This window comes from Capricornis sumatraensis, chromosome 22 (assembly GCF_032405125.1).
Source record: "Capricornis sumatraensis isolate serow.1 chromosome 22, serow.2, whole genome shotgun sequence".
Lineage (NCBI taxonomy): Eukaryota > Metazoa > Chordata > Mammalia > Artiodactyla > Bovidae > Capricornis > Capricornis sumatraensis.
Window position 1 is genome coordinate 19122433 of NC_091090.1, and position 15231 is coordinate 19137663.

The 15231-nt window shown below is 54.7% G+C and overlaps 1 protein-coding gene and 1 non-coding gene across 2 annotated transcripts in view; one reads left to right on the plus strand and one right to left on the minus strand.

Moving 5' to 3' along the window:
* Nucleotides 1-214: 214 nt before the first annotated feature.
* Nucleotides 215-15231, minus strand: part of LRFN2 (leucine rich repeat and fibronectin type III domain containing 2) — a 41211-nt gene continuing 26194 nt past the window's right edge. Inside the window, exon 2 of the mRNA XM_068961065.1 lies at nt 215-1178. Coding sequence (XP_068817166.1) covers nt 215-1178 — 964 coding nt within the window. The remainder of the gene's footprint in view (nt 1179-15231) is intronic.
* LOC138069872 (U6 spliceosomal RNA) lies at nt 15003-15109 on the plus strand. The gene has a single exon (XR_011144136.1). It is a non-coding gene; the product is annotated as a U6 spliceosomal RNA (small nuclear RNA).

The window sequence follows — 15231 nt, forward strand, 5'->3', positions numbered from 1 at the left end:
GCTTTCCCTGAGCACACCCCAACGGGTGGTGGGGGACGGGCCTGGGAAGGTGTGTGTGGGTGGCGTAGTGGGGCGGGGGGAGGCCGTTGACAGGGAGACAAAATGGTCCCTGGATGTAAACATCACCATGGAAACTCCACAAAGACTTGTGGGTAAAGATGCTACCCCTTCTCCTACCCTGGCAGGGTGGGAGGGAGGAGGCCCACCCCCAGGCCTACACCGTGCTCTCCATCACCCACTCAGAGCTGCCAAAAGTTCCTCGGGCCCCCACCAGGCCACTCTCCTCGAAGGGCAAGAGCATGCCGTTTACAGAGAGGCTGCGCTTTGTCCAGATGTTCGAGACCCTCCGTGGGGGGCTGTAGCCACTGGGGGCGACCCCGCCCGCAGCCGCGGCTGCAAAGTCCCCCATGTCGAAGGAGTGGCTGCGTTTGGCCTTGCCCTCCAGGGGCAAGGGGAGCAGGCTCCTGGCCCTGGCTGCGGGCGGCCCCAGCAGTGGCTCTCGGTCTGAGGGGTGGCCCTTGGCCGACGTCCCAGACCCCCTCCCGCCTGGAGTCCTGGAGTCCAGCAGCTCCTCCTTTCTCTGACTTTTGAGGTCCAAGGAGGCGAAGGCCCCCATGAGGCGGTCAAGGTTGGGCTTGGGGCGGGGGGCGGGGGGTGGGAGCCTCCAGGGGCCCCGTCCCAGCCCCTCCCCGATGCCCAGGGAGCTGGAGGAAGAGGAGTCGCTGCCTCGGGCCAAGCTGGCACTGAAGTCCATGAGCTCGTTGCGCACCACCACCTTGGGTGGTCCGGGCACGGGGGCCCCACTGGGCACACTGCCCAGAGCGGGCGGCTGGGCCCCGTTGGTCTGAGAGTGCACGTTGGTGACGGCAGCTGTGGGCTTCCCCGCGCCCTCCTGGTTGCAGACCTTGTAGCGCACCATGAGGATGACGATGAAGACCAGCAGTGTGGCCACGATGATGCCGCCGATGACCAGGATCATGGTGCCGCCCAGGATCTGGCTGTGCATGGACTGGCACTGCGGGTAGTCGGCCTTGGTGAAGAACTGGGCGCAGCCCACGATGTTGGTGGCCGTGAGCGTGGTGGCCGTGTCGTCCCACATGGCCAGCACGCACAGGTCGTAGCCAGTCCCGGACACAAGGTTGTTGACCACAAAGGCCTTGTTGGAGGCTGGGATCATCCTGGGAGGTGGAGGGGATAGGTCAAGAGCGGGAGGGATGGTGGGGAACAGTAGGGTGATGAGGGGACAGGGGCAGAAGCAGAAGAGCGAGGGTGACAGAGAGGAGCCATGGAGAGGGAGAGAGCCGCAGGCGCAGAGAACGAGGCAGCGAGGAGAGGTTTAGGTGGAGAGGCAGGAAAAGGGAGCGAGGGCGAGACAGAGAGGAGGGGGCCCAGGCAAGAGAACAGAGGTGGGGGGAAGAGAGAGGAAGATTCCGGGCCAGGGGGTGGAAGTGTCAGAGCCAGGTACACAGAGAAAGAGTCGTCGGCAACCGGGCGTGGAAAACACCCCGGAAGATGTGGAAATAAATCGATGATGAGAGTGACCGAGAAGGGAGTGGAACAGCAGGTAGTTGACGGTGGAAAGCGGTTAGAGTTGGAGATTCGGAGACCAGAGGGGAGAGATTCAAGGGAGAGCAGAGAGAGGAGGCGTGGGGGAGGGGCGGGGGGAGGCAGAGAGATTAAAGATGTGAAGCAGCAGCAGTTAAAGAAAAGGGACTCCCCGCCTCCCCGCTTCTGCCTGGAGCGCTTCCAACAGCCCCTCAGTCTCTGGGCCGTGGGGGTGAGTCAGGTCAGCCGTGGCCGCCCAGCCCGACGGCTGCCTCCACCCGCTGTCTGTCCTGGGAGATTCCCCAGCACTGACTGAGCCCCGTTCCGAGCCTGAGCTGAGCTTAGTCCCGGACAAGGTCCTGTCCTCAGGGGCCAAGGCCATTCTCCTCTCCAGATGGCTTTCTCACGTCTCAGGAGGGACAACTTCACTGCTGCAGACTGGTTGGGGTGGGTGGGGGTCTAGGCAGAAGGAAACTGGAGGTGCGAAGAGGGGTGTTGCTTGGAGGGGAAGGGCAGGGTGCAACGTTGAAGACTGGGAGGAACTCTGCTTCCCAGAGGGAAGGGAGCGGTCCTCCGTCACTGCCATAGCAGGCCAGGGGCATCCGAAGACACCCCGGGTAGTATCACTGGTTGGGGAGGCCTCGACGGCTCCCTCCACCTTAAGGTAGGGTCAGAGCGGGCAGCAATCTCCCCACACTGGGGCCAGTCCACCCTAGCCTCGGCCCTTCCAGCATGCCTTCTGATGGGAGTTCCTAGAAACGACACCTGTCTCATCCCACATACACTCTTGCAGAAATACTCACCTCGGCCGAAAGGAGCCACATTTCCCTGCAGCCTCCCCCACCCACCCCAGCCCCCCCAACTCCCAAAGAGCCCAGTGTGCTTCTGTCCCCTGCTACTCCAGTGCCATCTGTGCCCGTCAACGGCTCACACCCAGGGCCCAGCAGCGTAATTGAGACCTCAAACATGAAATACTGGAGCCTGAAGACTTCCACCTGGGAACCGCGCACGGAGGCTGGGACTGACAGGCAGGTATTGACGTCCCGTCAGTGGCCAGCCTTGGAGGCTCCTGCCTCCCGCCTCACTCTCGGCCCCTCTAGGCTGCTAGGGCAGCCACACGAGGAAATTGAGTCCTCTGCCCCATGCCCACTTCCATCCTATAGCTACAGTGCTTGGGGCAGGAGAGGTGAGTGGAGGAGTTGGGGGCCTGGATCCAGCAAAGCCACTGCACCCGGCCCCTTAGGTCTGTCTGTTCCACCTGTGCATCACGGCAGTCCTGGGCCCTCAGATCACAGAGGACTGGCCAAGGCTCAGAGAGGTTAAGTGATTTGCCTGAGGTCACGCAGCTGGGACTGCCAGGATGAGGTAGTTGGGGCTTTGACACTAGCTTCTAGATCCACAGCCTGGCCTTATTCCTTTCCACAAATGAGGATGATTTTCCTCATCTGAGTGAAAACCCTGCCCCGGCCTGTTGCAGATCAGCCAGCCCCTTTCTTGGAGCAGCTCAGCTCACTGAGGCTCACGCTCCTCCACAAACAGAACCTCGGTTCTGCTGGGCCCACTGCTGTGCAGAGTCCACTTCCTTCCACCTCAGGGTAGCGATGTGAGCGTCGTGAGTTGGAGCGGCAGGAGCTACGCACACCCAGAATGGTGCAATAGTAGGGTGTGTGCTTAGTCGCTTCAGTTGTGTCCAGCTCTTTGCAACCCTATGGACTGTAGCTTGCCAGGCTCCTCTGTCCTTGAGGTTTCTCCAGGCAAGAAGACTGGAGTGGGTTGCCATGCCCTCCTCCAGGGGTCTTCCTCACCCAGGGGTTGAACCCGTGTCTCTGTCTCACGCACTGGCAGGCAGGTGCTTTACCACTAGCGCCCCGGGAAACCCGACGAAGGTGGAGCAAATGCTCCAAGGCAAGTGTGTTCAGGCTCTGCTTTAGCAACCCCATGTCTATCAACTCGCTTAGCCCTACGGCGACTCTCTGAAGCAGCTGCTGTCGTGGTCTTTTTTCTGCAGAGGTGTTAGGCAAACGTAACGTGGCAGGGTCGGCATTCAAACCCAGGCAGCCCAGCTCCTGTCCACTCTGACCCACCTCATTCGGCCACCTCTCTGGGTCATGAGCAATAAACGAACATATCCCTTCAGGGAGGGGATGGGTTGGCTGGTTTATTGAACCTCTGGTATGTGACAAGGGTTTTCACACTCAGTATTGTGTTTAAACCTCACCACAATCCCAGGACACAGGAGAGGGACTCATAGCCTAGACATCATCTCAGTATTTAGGCGTCTTATCCTGGAAGCAGACCCGGCTATTACTACTACTACTACTATGACAAGGAAGAGTAGCCAACATTGAGGGCTTCCTCTGTGCCAGGATCACTAAGAGGATTAACTCATTTAATCCAACAATTGTTGGGAGGTCATTATTATTACTGTTTTACATGTAAGAACCTGAGGCACAGAAAGGTTAAGCTGCCTGCCTGAGAGTGCCCAGCTAGTAAGTGGCAGAGCTGGGATCCGAACCAGACAGTCTGGCCCCAGAGCCTCCGCTCCTAATCGCTATACCTTGCTGCCTCACAGCCCTGTCTTCCTGCCCTCCCTGGAATGACATTGTGTGGATCCTGCCTGGCCTTTCCCCATCCCCCTTGCTTCCTGAGTCAGGGAAGATCATGATGAGATGAAGCTGCAACTGGGCTGCTGTTAAGGGAAGTGTTATAGGGTAAGGCTGATCCTTAGCAAGCAGCTGGCACCGGGGATGAAGGGTCAGGCTGGGGAAATCCTTGCACTGTAAATGGTCCATCAGAAGCAAGGCCAGATAGAAAAGCCTGCTTCCCAGGATTAAGAGCAGAAAAGCAGCTCTTGTTTTCTCTGGGGGGTTGGGGGGTGGGGGGGGGTGTGTGCGTGCGTGTGTGTGTGTGTGTGTGTGTGTGTGTGTGTGTGTGTGTGTGGACTTAACAGGAGGACTAGAACCAGCTGGCTCAAACCGCCTTGGAAGTCAAGCTTTCCTTTGCTGACAGTAATAACCAGCGTTCACCAAGTGCTAACCTTGTGCTGGGCAGTTTACATGCAGTACCTCATTCAGCCTCCTGACAATGATAAGCTATCATTCCCACTTAGGAAAGGAGGATGCTAAACAGTTTTCACTTTCCCTTGGGGGAATGGAGCTGAGACCAGATTTGGATCCGGGATTCAGAGCCCAGTTCTTAATCACAAGCAAGACTGCTCCCCACTCCAGGCAGCGAAAGGACGGCCTGCATGAGAAAGTCGTGTGAATCAGGCACTATTCAAACTCTAGTGACAAAACCAACCTCATCTCCTGCCCATGTGGCCATGTTCGCCCCATTTTGTTCCTGACTACTGGCTGCCCCCAGGCTAGATCTGGGGAGCCTGGATCCCTCTTTGAGACAGACTGGGACCTGGTGCCCTTCACTGCAGTGCTTGCACCTGGACAAACGTCTCCTCCAGCAACGGAATACAAAGAAGATTCCCTCCTCCAGGGGATCTTCCTGACCCAGGGATCGAACTGGGATCTCCCACATTGCAGGCAGATTCTTTATCATCTGAGCCACCAGGGAAGCCCTACAAAGAAGCTGCTGCTGCTGCTAAGTCGCTTCAGTCGTGTCTGACTCTGTGTGACCCCATAGATGGCAGCCCACCAGGCTCCCCCATCCCTGAGAGTTTTCAGGCAAGAACACTGGAGTGGGTTGCCATTTCCTTCTCCAATGCATGAAAGTGAAAAGTGAAAGTGATGTCACTCAGTCGTGTCTGACTCCTAGTTACCCCATGGACTGAAGCCCACCAGGCTCCTCCGTCCATGGGATTTTCCAGGCAAGAGTGCTGGAGTGGGTTGCCATTGCCTTCTCCAACAAAGAAGCTACAAGGGACTGAAAGTAACTGCGTGCATGCGCAGTTGGGGCAAATGATGAACAACAAGCTACAAAAAGGCCAAAACCCAACTGCCACTTCTGAGGTGCTGGAAGCAAAATCAGGGTCCTGTGCATGATCTCTGCACGCAGCACCAACACAGGGGTGGGCAGACCACCCAAGCCACCCCTTGAGCCTGACCCACCAATCTGTCCCATGCTCGTCCCATTTAAGGGACCAACTCAACCCCCCTCCCCCCACAGGGGTTGAATAAGGGCACCGGTACTTGTTTCTGCTTTCTCATGCTGCAGCAGGAGCCCCAGTAAAGCCTTGCCTGAATTTCTCATCTGGCCCTTAGCAATTTCTATTGATTAAAGAGTCCAAGAACCCAGGTTATTAACAACTTCACTCCTACCCACACCCTACTAGCACTCTGGCTGGGAGGCTGTACCTTCCGAACCTCTCCCTCGTTCCATCACCACACTCATGCTTTTGCTTGGGCCTCGCCATTTCTGGTCTGGATGGATGCAGAGTGTTCTCCAAACTGGCCTCTCCGCCTCTGGTTGTGCTTCCTTGAAGTCTGTGCTCAGCACCATCATCTCCAGAGTGCTCCAGCTAAAGCACAACTCTGGACGTGTCCCCTGGCCGCTGAAACAGTCTTCAAGGGCTAATCATGACCTACAAGGGATGTCCAGGGTCCTGAGCTGGGCTCCCAATCCAGACTTCCCATCCCATCCTTGTCCTTCCACTCACACACCCTCATCCTAGCCCACGTTCTTAAAACAACCCAGAATCAGTCAGGCCTTGCGGTGCAGAGGGCACACTCACAGAGCAATGGGGTGATAAAGGACCACTTGTAAAGGGGCTCATTACAAAGACGTGGACATAGGATGGGGGCCCACAGTGCACAGGCAGTGACCCAGGGCTAGTTGCAGCCAAGTTGTTTCCAGATTCAGGAAGCAGACTCGCACAGGTCGGCACTACTCAGAGGGTGGCCCACAGGTGGGTGGTCGTTCACGAGCTGTTTGCTCCTGGCCCATGATCAGACAGCACAGACATTGAGAGTAAGCTTTAAGAACGTTTTACAGCCATTTAGCACTGGTTGTGACTCCTAAATGAGTGATCATTTTTTTTCTGATAAAGTGTTTCTATGATAGTCTTACAAAAGCACTGGTCTGCAAAAAAGAAAGCTGGCCGTTCACCACAAATACCTTGAGAAGCACTGACCTGGGCAGAGCAGGGTGCCTCTGCCTTGGCCCTGCTGACACTTGGGCGATGAGCCCTGGTGGTGGGTCTGTCCTATGTACTGTATGTGTTTATTAGCAGCATCCCTGGGCTCCACCCGCTGGATGCCAGTAGCCCCCGTCCCCATTTATGGCAACCAAAGATGTCTCCAGACATCACCATGTGGGGACAAAATCACCGCCTGCTGAGACACATCAGTCTGGAAAACTCGGTTGAGGGACAGAGACAACCAGTGGGAACTGTACAGGTTGAGGACCAGACAAACAGGTGCCCCCGCCTCAAGTCTCCTCCCTCTTCCCAGGCTTCTGCTACTGCTCCCCAGGACCGAACCCAGCTGAAAGCCAGAGTTCACGGGCGCACACTGGTCAGCCCTTCAGGGCACGCAGCAGTGGGCAGGACGGGCAAATGGATCTGGAGAGGCAAGAAAAGGGGAAAAAAAAAGATGTCTGGCACAACGATTGGGTCACAGCCCTCTTTATGAAAGACTCATCCTGAAATCCTGATAGATTTCTTTCCGTCACATAAACTGGCGACATCTCTTTTAGTTGAAAACATGAATTGCTATTTTAAGTTGCTCCAAAGTGTTAAATTTAATTAAGCTCATACGCTCTAAAGCGCAATTTAAAACTGCCACCCCAAGCGCTTACCCAGGAAAAACAAAACAAGCCTTAAGTGGCTGCTTCTGAGCTGTTTTTCCTCCTTTTTGTTTCCCCCTATTAATATTCTTCTGGTATTTGTTTATTCGGTTTAACAGTAGGAAATAAATCTATAGCTGATTTCTACAGCTGATAGCAGAGGCTTCAGAAGAAATCACACAGGAGCATACTGGTCACTCTCTCATAGTGGCTATCCTTCTCATCCTGGTTATTCTCTGTCTTCCCTTCACCTGCCCGCTCCTGAACGACGAGGAACTACATTTCCCAGACTCCCTTGGCTGTTCCCAAGCTCCTTTGCCTCCCAGGTAGAGTTGGCCAATGGAGGCCCTAGCAGGTAGGAGGAGGGGAGAGCCAGGTATTTCTTCCTCTTTTTCTGCTTCAAGTGATATCTGCTTGTCGGCTCCTGAGCCTCCTCTGTGATCCCACCTTCAGGGGTTCTAGCTCCTGCCAGATAGACCTGGATATTAAGCTCTGATCAAACCATCTCCTCCATGTACCTGAAGTCCTGGGGTGGGGTGGGTGGTGGCAGTGGCTTCCGGCTGTAGCTAATCTCTGTGATGCTGACCCCTCAGCAATTCCATCACCTGGAACCCAACCCCAGTACCAGATTCCTTCTTAGATCTAGAGTGTTCATTTTCTCCCCTGACTGAATCCTAGGTGACACAAGAACATACACTTTACAGGACAAGAAGGAAAAGATTGTTTTTTCCTTGCATTTCTGGAGAAAACTGTCATTACTTCATGTCAGTAGCATCACATCTATCTAGTAGAACTCCAGCTGAAGGAAGCATTTTGCCACCTTCTCGGAATCACTCATCACTCCCCAAATCTATCACCTGGCACTTTGCACAGAGCGGACCACCATCCTGGAAATCACTTGGGTTTTCCCACCTGGTGACCTCATCTTTTGAGGCCCGACTCAGCGTCACCTCCGACCCCATCTCTGCTCTCTGCTCCTACAGCCCCTCCTGCCTTCCTCCAATAGAGCCCTTCTCCTCGGAGGCCTGTGAATCCCTGGAGGACATGGGCTGTGTCTTCATCTTTGTATCTCTGCTGCCAATCATAGTATCTGGCCTTGAGTCCCTGCTGAGTAAATATTTACCCTGTGGTTGAGCAGTGAATGAAAGAGTGCTTTGCTAAATGTTAAGGCCTGTACAAATTTGAGGGATTCTTAGTTAAATATAATACGATGGCTGGTGACTCTCAGACACTGGCTGGTCTTAAGGAAATCTTCCTGGAAAGGCATTTTTCTACATCTTTGAAGGGCCCCCCTGACAATCTTTATGAACTTGCATGTAGATACGTGTTGGATGGTGTGAGTGTAAGTGAGTGTGTGTGTGTGTGTGTGAAAAGATGTGTGGGGGACATGACTGTGTGTCTATCATTTGAGAGTTGACTGCCTGAGTATTTGTGAGTATGTGTGTGTGTGTGTGTGTGTAGGTGTTCACATACAAATGGTACACAAAGGTTCTGGTTCCATACAGTGTTGGTCCCTGCTATGTCCCTCTTCTACCCAGCTTCCTCAGTGCCCCAGAGACTCCACATGTCCCCCAGTACTTCTGAGGGGGCCCCCCGACATGGCCTCTCCCAGAGACGCTGCAGGCCAAGTCCACTCTCCCCCAGCTGTGGCCTTTAAAGCTGCTAGCAGCTCTACTACCATTAAAGCTATGCCATTCCTGGAGCATCTGGGAATGGGGGTGAGAGAGGCTCTTAGAGGCCACCTGAGCCTGGGGGCAAAGCCTGTGAGCGGACCACCGACGACGACTGCCCCCCTTTCGTGGGCTCACTCCAGGCCACACTCCCCAGACACCTGTGCCCTGGGCGCTGTCCAGGTGGTGAGTTCTGGCGAAGGGGACACGGCAGCAGCAGTGTGTGTACCTCTGGGCCAGGCCGGGAAAGAAGGGGAGTCTCTGCTCCATTCTCCCTGGACCTGGGTGCAGTGACCAGCCTTGGCCCACCCGAGGGGCGCTGGAAACCTGGTGCCCAAATCTGCATGGGAGGAAGGCCTCCTGACAAACCCGGGAGACCACCCTGAAACAACAAACTCCCCCGTGCTTGAGCCTTTTGCGTTTGCCTTCATTCGCCCCAGGAGCTGGCCTCTCCTGACTAATCCAGCCCCCTGCAGATATGATGAGGTGACCCTGAGGAGGTCATTATGTGTAGGCGTGTGACAGAGAAAAAGAGAGGGGGTGAGTGTGTATGGGGGGGCGGGTGACTGAAGGGGAACGTGTGTGTTTGTGTAAGAGGAAGCAGTCGGTGCTGGTGTCTACACAAGAAATGCAATTCTTGCCTTCCTGGAGTTGGGCGCAGACACCACGTCTTTCACCCCAGCCTCCATCCCCTCAGCTCCCAGCACGTTGAGGTGCTCCCCCTTCTCTCTCCCCCCCCTCCCCTCCCCCATCAGCGATGCACCGGCCTCCCGCTGAGCCCCGGCACTAATTTGGAGACCACGTCAAGCTGCCCCCACTCCACTTCACTGGCTCTGCCCCCTCATTACTGGCTCTTCACAGAATCACCAGCCTGCCAAGCTCCCTGGCCGGCCATGACATCTCAGGGCACATAAAAGGGCCTCATTAAACCAAGGCAAGCAGCCTGGCTCCCCAGCCTCTCCCTCTAGCTGCCATTCCCAAAGGAGCTGCTTGGCTTCCCTGCACAGCTGCAAGGGAGCAGAACCCCTGCAGCTGGGTCTATCTGGCATATGATTTATTGAGTACATACTATGCACCCAGCACGTGATAGGCAAGGTCTCTCTGTTTCTGCACACTGACTCTGTGAGTAGGAATAATTATCCCCACACTACAGATGAAGAAACTGAGGCTCAGGCAGATCAGTCACCTGCTCAAGTTCACATAGCCGGAAGGCTGCTGAGCCAGCTTTGTAAGCCAGGGCTGCCAAGGCCACCCAGCATGATCTTCCCAGTACCGCATTATTACCTTGAATTGAACTGGGCAGAATCAGCTCATAGCAGAAGCAAATCTCAGTGTCTAGCTAACTGTTTGACAGCAAGTAAAACACAAAAACACAAACGTATATTACTACAATGGTGGCTGACATTTATCGAACACTTACTATATGCCAACCAGTGTTCTGAGCACTCTACCTATATTAACTGATTTAATCCCCACAGCAACTCTATGAGGGAGGTACTATTATTACCCTCATTTTACAGAAGAAGAAATCAAGGCTCAGAGGAGTTAAATGATCCACTCAACCGAGAAAATATTTGTGCCTGGCCGAGATTTGAACCCAGCACTCTCAATCAATGTTCTTGAGAACCCTGAAGTACCTTTCATAATAATGCTCCCCATTTTAGAGATGAGAATTAACTGAATCGACCTGAAGCCACAGAGCTAATTAGAGACGAGCATTCCTTGAGTGGTAAGTGTTGTCCTACTGCTTCTGAAAGCTTCTGGGAGGCCTGAAGGAAATGAGGGGGCTGCCTGGTTCTCTGTGGGCAGTTTTCCCATAGAGGGAGCTGCCGCCAGTGCAAAGGCCCCGAGGCAGGGACAGTGAGAAGACTGATTTGGCCAAAACAGAGTGAAGGAAAGGGAGAGTGGTGGGAAATGAAGTCACCAAATCAGCAGCCAGGAGCTGGGTTCTGGAGGCCTTGTCTCGTGTGCCAGCTCCAACGATCAGACAAGCGCTGGTGTTGAGAAGAATCCTGAGGCTGTGTTCAAACTCAGCAGGACAGACTGCTGTGGGTCTGGAAGGACCTGTCTTTTGTATTTGTCGTTTCTGGTCTCGGGATCAGAGAGCAATTAGAGAGAAGGACTGTAATTACCAGTATGTATCACAGAGCCCCCTCTTCTGGTGCTCGCCTTCTCTGAGTGATAACAGGGGCAGGCCTGTGGCTCCTCCTCAGAACAGGATTCCCGTAGAGGCGGCTCGACTCAGTGAGGGCTCCGAGAATCAAGAGCCTCTTGTTAGCTTCTGAGAAGGGCCAGGGGCCAGGCTCAGTCACTGCCCCACAGCCCCTGCCCCTCCTGAGAACATGGGGGCTCACCTGGGTGCCTGAGGCACTCTGTCTTATTGGCGATGATTTTGCCCATCAGGAAGTAAAGGAGCCGCATTCAACAGGAGTGAGATTCTGAGGCAGAGAACCCCAATATCCATTCCCACACCCCTGAGGACAGCAGGTGGGGCTGGGGATCAAAACTCCCGATCGCAGCGGCCTCAGATGACCTCCCTGGCTCCCCACCCCCACCTCTCCTCTACAAACAGCCAGTGCATTCTGTTAAAGCCCAGGTCAGATCAAGTCCTTCCTCTGCCCAATGCCCCCAGTGAGGCCTGTCTCACCTAGTCAGAGTCTCACATGAGTCTGAGTGAACTCTGGGAGATGGTGATGAGCAGGGAGGCCTGGCGTGCTGCGATTCATGGGGTCGCAAAGAGTCGGACACCACTCAGCGACTGAACTGAACTGAACTGAGGCCTTCTCTCCGTGACTCTGGAGAGTTTCAGCCCTTCTTTTCAGCTCTTCCAGCTTCCCTTGGATCCTGGGACTTCTAGGTTCCCTGGGGTCTCCCTGGGGCTCCCCCAGGCCTGACTCAAGCTTGTCGCCCCTCCCCCACAGTGCTCTGACTCTTTGCCTGTCACTCAGCCTGTGGTCCAGCCCCTTTCCAAGCAGCCTCCCTTTACCCACAGTCCACAGGCTGGGCCAGCCCCAGGCCAAACCAGAGAGGCTTTGGGCCCTCTGGTCCCCATTGCTATAGCGCGTGCCTGCATTCCCACTTTTCATCTACTAGCTATCCTTAGACTTCTGCTGTGTCTCTGTTAAGAAAAGTCCCTGATGAATCCAGTCACTATTATGACTGTCACCCTTCTCAGGAGTAGACACCTTTAGAAAAGAGGTGGTCGAGGGCCATGGTGACCCTGGAGATAGACAGGTGCTGGGCGCACACACTGCTTCTGCCCCTTCGTAGCTGAAATCACCTACTGGTTCTTTACCTTTCTGGGCCTATTTTCCTAGAAATATCCTATTTCTGTAAAATGAGGCATTTATAACCTCCGCTCTATGGGGATGTTATAAAGTTTAAGTGAGTCATGATTCATGAGGAACCTGGATCAGTGTCTGGCACACAGTAAGAGCCACTGGAGGGTTTGTTATATAAAAGACTGGGTGATGCTGAGCTAAAAGTAGCGTTTATCTCTGACATGGAAATCCAGGCCTCAAGGATTCGTGGCTGGCAAATCTCTTGCAAGCATCTCATGGGAGATGTGGGAGGTGCCTGGATCCTGGCTGGGCCGACAGGAGGCGTTGTGGCTTCAGCAGCATGTCTCCCCCGACCCCGTTCCCCCTGCTCTGGCCGCATGTGACTCCAAAAGTCTTTTTCAGATGACACGTGGTGACAGCGTTCGCTCAGCCCTGGCCGAGTGATTGCAGAGATTACTGGAAAGTAAACCAAAGGGAGCCAAGTCCCAGCACACTGCCTCTTCACCCACCTCCCCAGAGTCAGGACTTACCTGATGGCAGGTGAGGATCTGACCTGGGGAGGCCCTGCCTTTGCTTCCTGACCCGGCACTTGTGACAGACCCAGCTACCTGCCAAGGGTTTGGGAAACCACCAGCCTCCGCGTTCGGCTGAGACCACAGTGTCAGGGCAGGAATTCCTCCCCATTCCATGGCATCCCTTCATCAAGAGGGTAAAGCCGAGAGGTCAGTGTGTGAGCCTGGGGCTGGACCCCCAGAGTTCCAAGCCCAGTGCCACCACTCACCTGCTCTGTGACCTTGGGCAAGCCACTTAACCTCTTTGTAAAGTGGGAAAGAGAATAGAGCCTCCCTCACTGGATTGCTATCAGGATGAAATGAGCCAGTGTCTACAATTGAAACTGTGTCCCTGGTCCATCACGAGCTTAGAGGATGCTAACAGTTCTGACTGAGGGGGGTCATCCGGTCCCAACGAGGCCAGGGATGAATCCACAGCCTGAGGTTAGATTAAATACTAGCTGGGGAGCAGGCACACAGTCCCACTCTAGGCCCGCTGGCCGAGCTCTGACGGCCGGACTCTGCACTGGCCCAGCCAGCCCTCCGGCCCAGCCCTCCAGCCCAGCCCATCTCCGGTTGACCCGCCACGATGCTGCAGCTCCTTCTGGTCCTCCCTCTGCCACCTCCACTCAGAGATCACAGGAAGGGTGGGCCGAGGGGGCCGTCAACCCCGCTGGCTGTTGGCCCTCCACTCACACACTTCCACGGACACACCAGACAGCCCCGCCTCCAGCTTCACACAACTCTGAGCAGCTCAGAATTCCTGCTCTCGCTGCTGAGGTCTGACAGTTGCTGCTTGGTCCCACCGGCCCCAGCTCAACCCCATGGGGACACCCACGGGACAAGGCGTTTCTTTCTTGAACATATGTTGGCACTTCCCAAGTTGTGCAGCCTCTCTCTCACCCCGCCTTGTGTTTCCACTTCTCCGGAATGAACATTTCCATCCCTCCCCACCATCTCCTCGGGACTCGCTCTCCAGCTTGCACCCCAGCTGTGCCCCTCTGATCACACACCCATCTATCTTTGGCCCTTCTCTCTGCATGTATGAGTGTTGGGGGTGGGTTTGAACTCTGAGAAAAGTGTCACTTTCCCCTAGGTAGACCCTACTTTTCCTGAGGCCCTCCCGACCCCAAGACAACACTCTGTTCAGAAAGCGGCATCGCACCCACAGCTCACCCGGAGCAGGCGGCTAATGGAAATGCCCTGAGATTCCCCACATTTAAGCCATACTGCTCCCATCCTGCTCCCTGAAGTCACGTCTCTACCACTGTTGGCTGAGCCCACCCAGGCAAGGCCCCCTGCCCACACCAGGCCTCTCTCTCTCTATCCTTCTCTCTCTCTGTCTCTCCTCATCCGAGTTTCTGTGGATGTGGGACTTTTCTCTGCATTTAACTGTCCTTAGCTTCCAGCCCCCAAGGATTGGGTCAGCACAATACAAAATGCAAAGCGCTAGTCACTCTGTCGTGTCTGACCCTTTGCGACCTCATGGACTGCAGCCCACCAGGCTCCTCTGTCCATGGGATTCTCCAGGCAAGAATACTGGAGCGGGTAGCCATTCCTTTCTCCAGGGGATCTTCCCGACCCAGGAATTGAACCCAGGTCACCTGCTCGCAGGTAGATTCCTTATCGTCTGAGTCACCAGGTCAGCACATCGCAGGGAAAAAAAAACTGTGGGCTTTGGAACCTGGCATAAATCTCTCCTTGAAGGCTAGTTCTGCCCCCGACCGACAGTGTAACTCAGAGTCACTTTTTCCCTCTTTCTGAACCTCAGTTTGCTCAATGAGAAATGGGGACAGCAGTACCAACCTCCCGCAGTGAGTGTGAGACATGATGTGTGCTGGGGAAAACACTACTGCCCCTCCTCTCCTTCCCAGGGCCACTTGGTACCCCAATGACGATGACGACAGCGATGATCATTGCCATTTATCTCCTCAAGGAGCTGAGAAAAACTTGCTCGGTAACAATTCATCACTTACAGAAGAAACACAGAAGGTGTCAGACCAATTATACCTCGTTGTAAACACAGGAGTGAACAAAATGAAGATTCCCCACCAGCCGCCTCCAAACGCACTAGAACAGCCAGCAGATGCCAAGTCAGTGCCACCCAGGGATGCACCTGATCAGACAACCCTGCCCAGCCAGCAGATCTGTGATTTCCCAGGGGCACTGCGCAGAGGCAAAGTCTCCTGTGGCACCAACTCCTTAAAAATGTCATGACGGTGCTTGCTTCAGCTACACATATACTTGAATTGGAACGATGCAGAAGAGATTAGGATGATCCTTGCACAAGGATGACACGCAAATTCATGACACATTCCGTATTTCTATGAAATGTTGACACGTGTTACAGCTTGGGCGAATCTTGAGGACATAATGCTGAGTGAAATAAGCCAGACACAGAAGACAAATATTGCGTGTCTCCCCTTACAGGAGGTACCTAGAATGGTC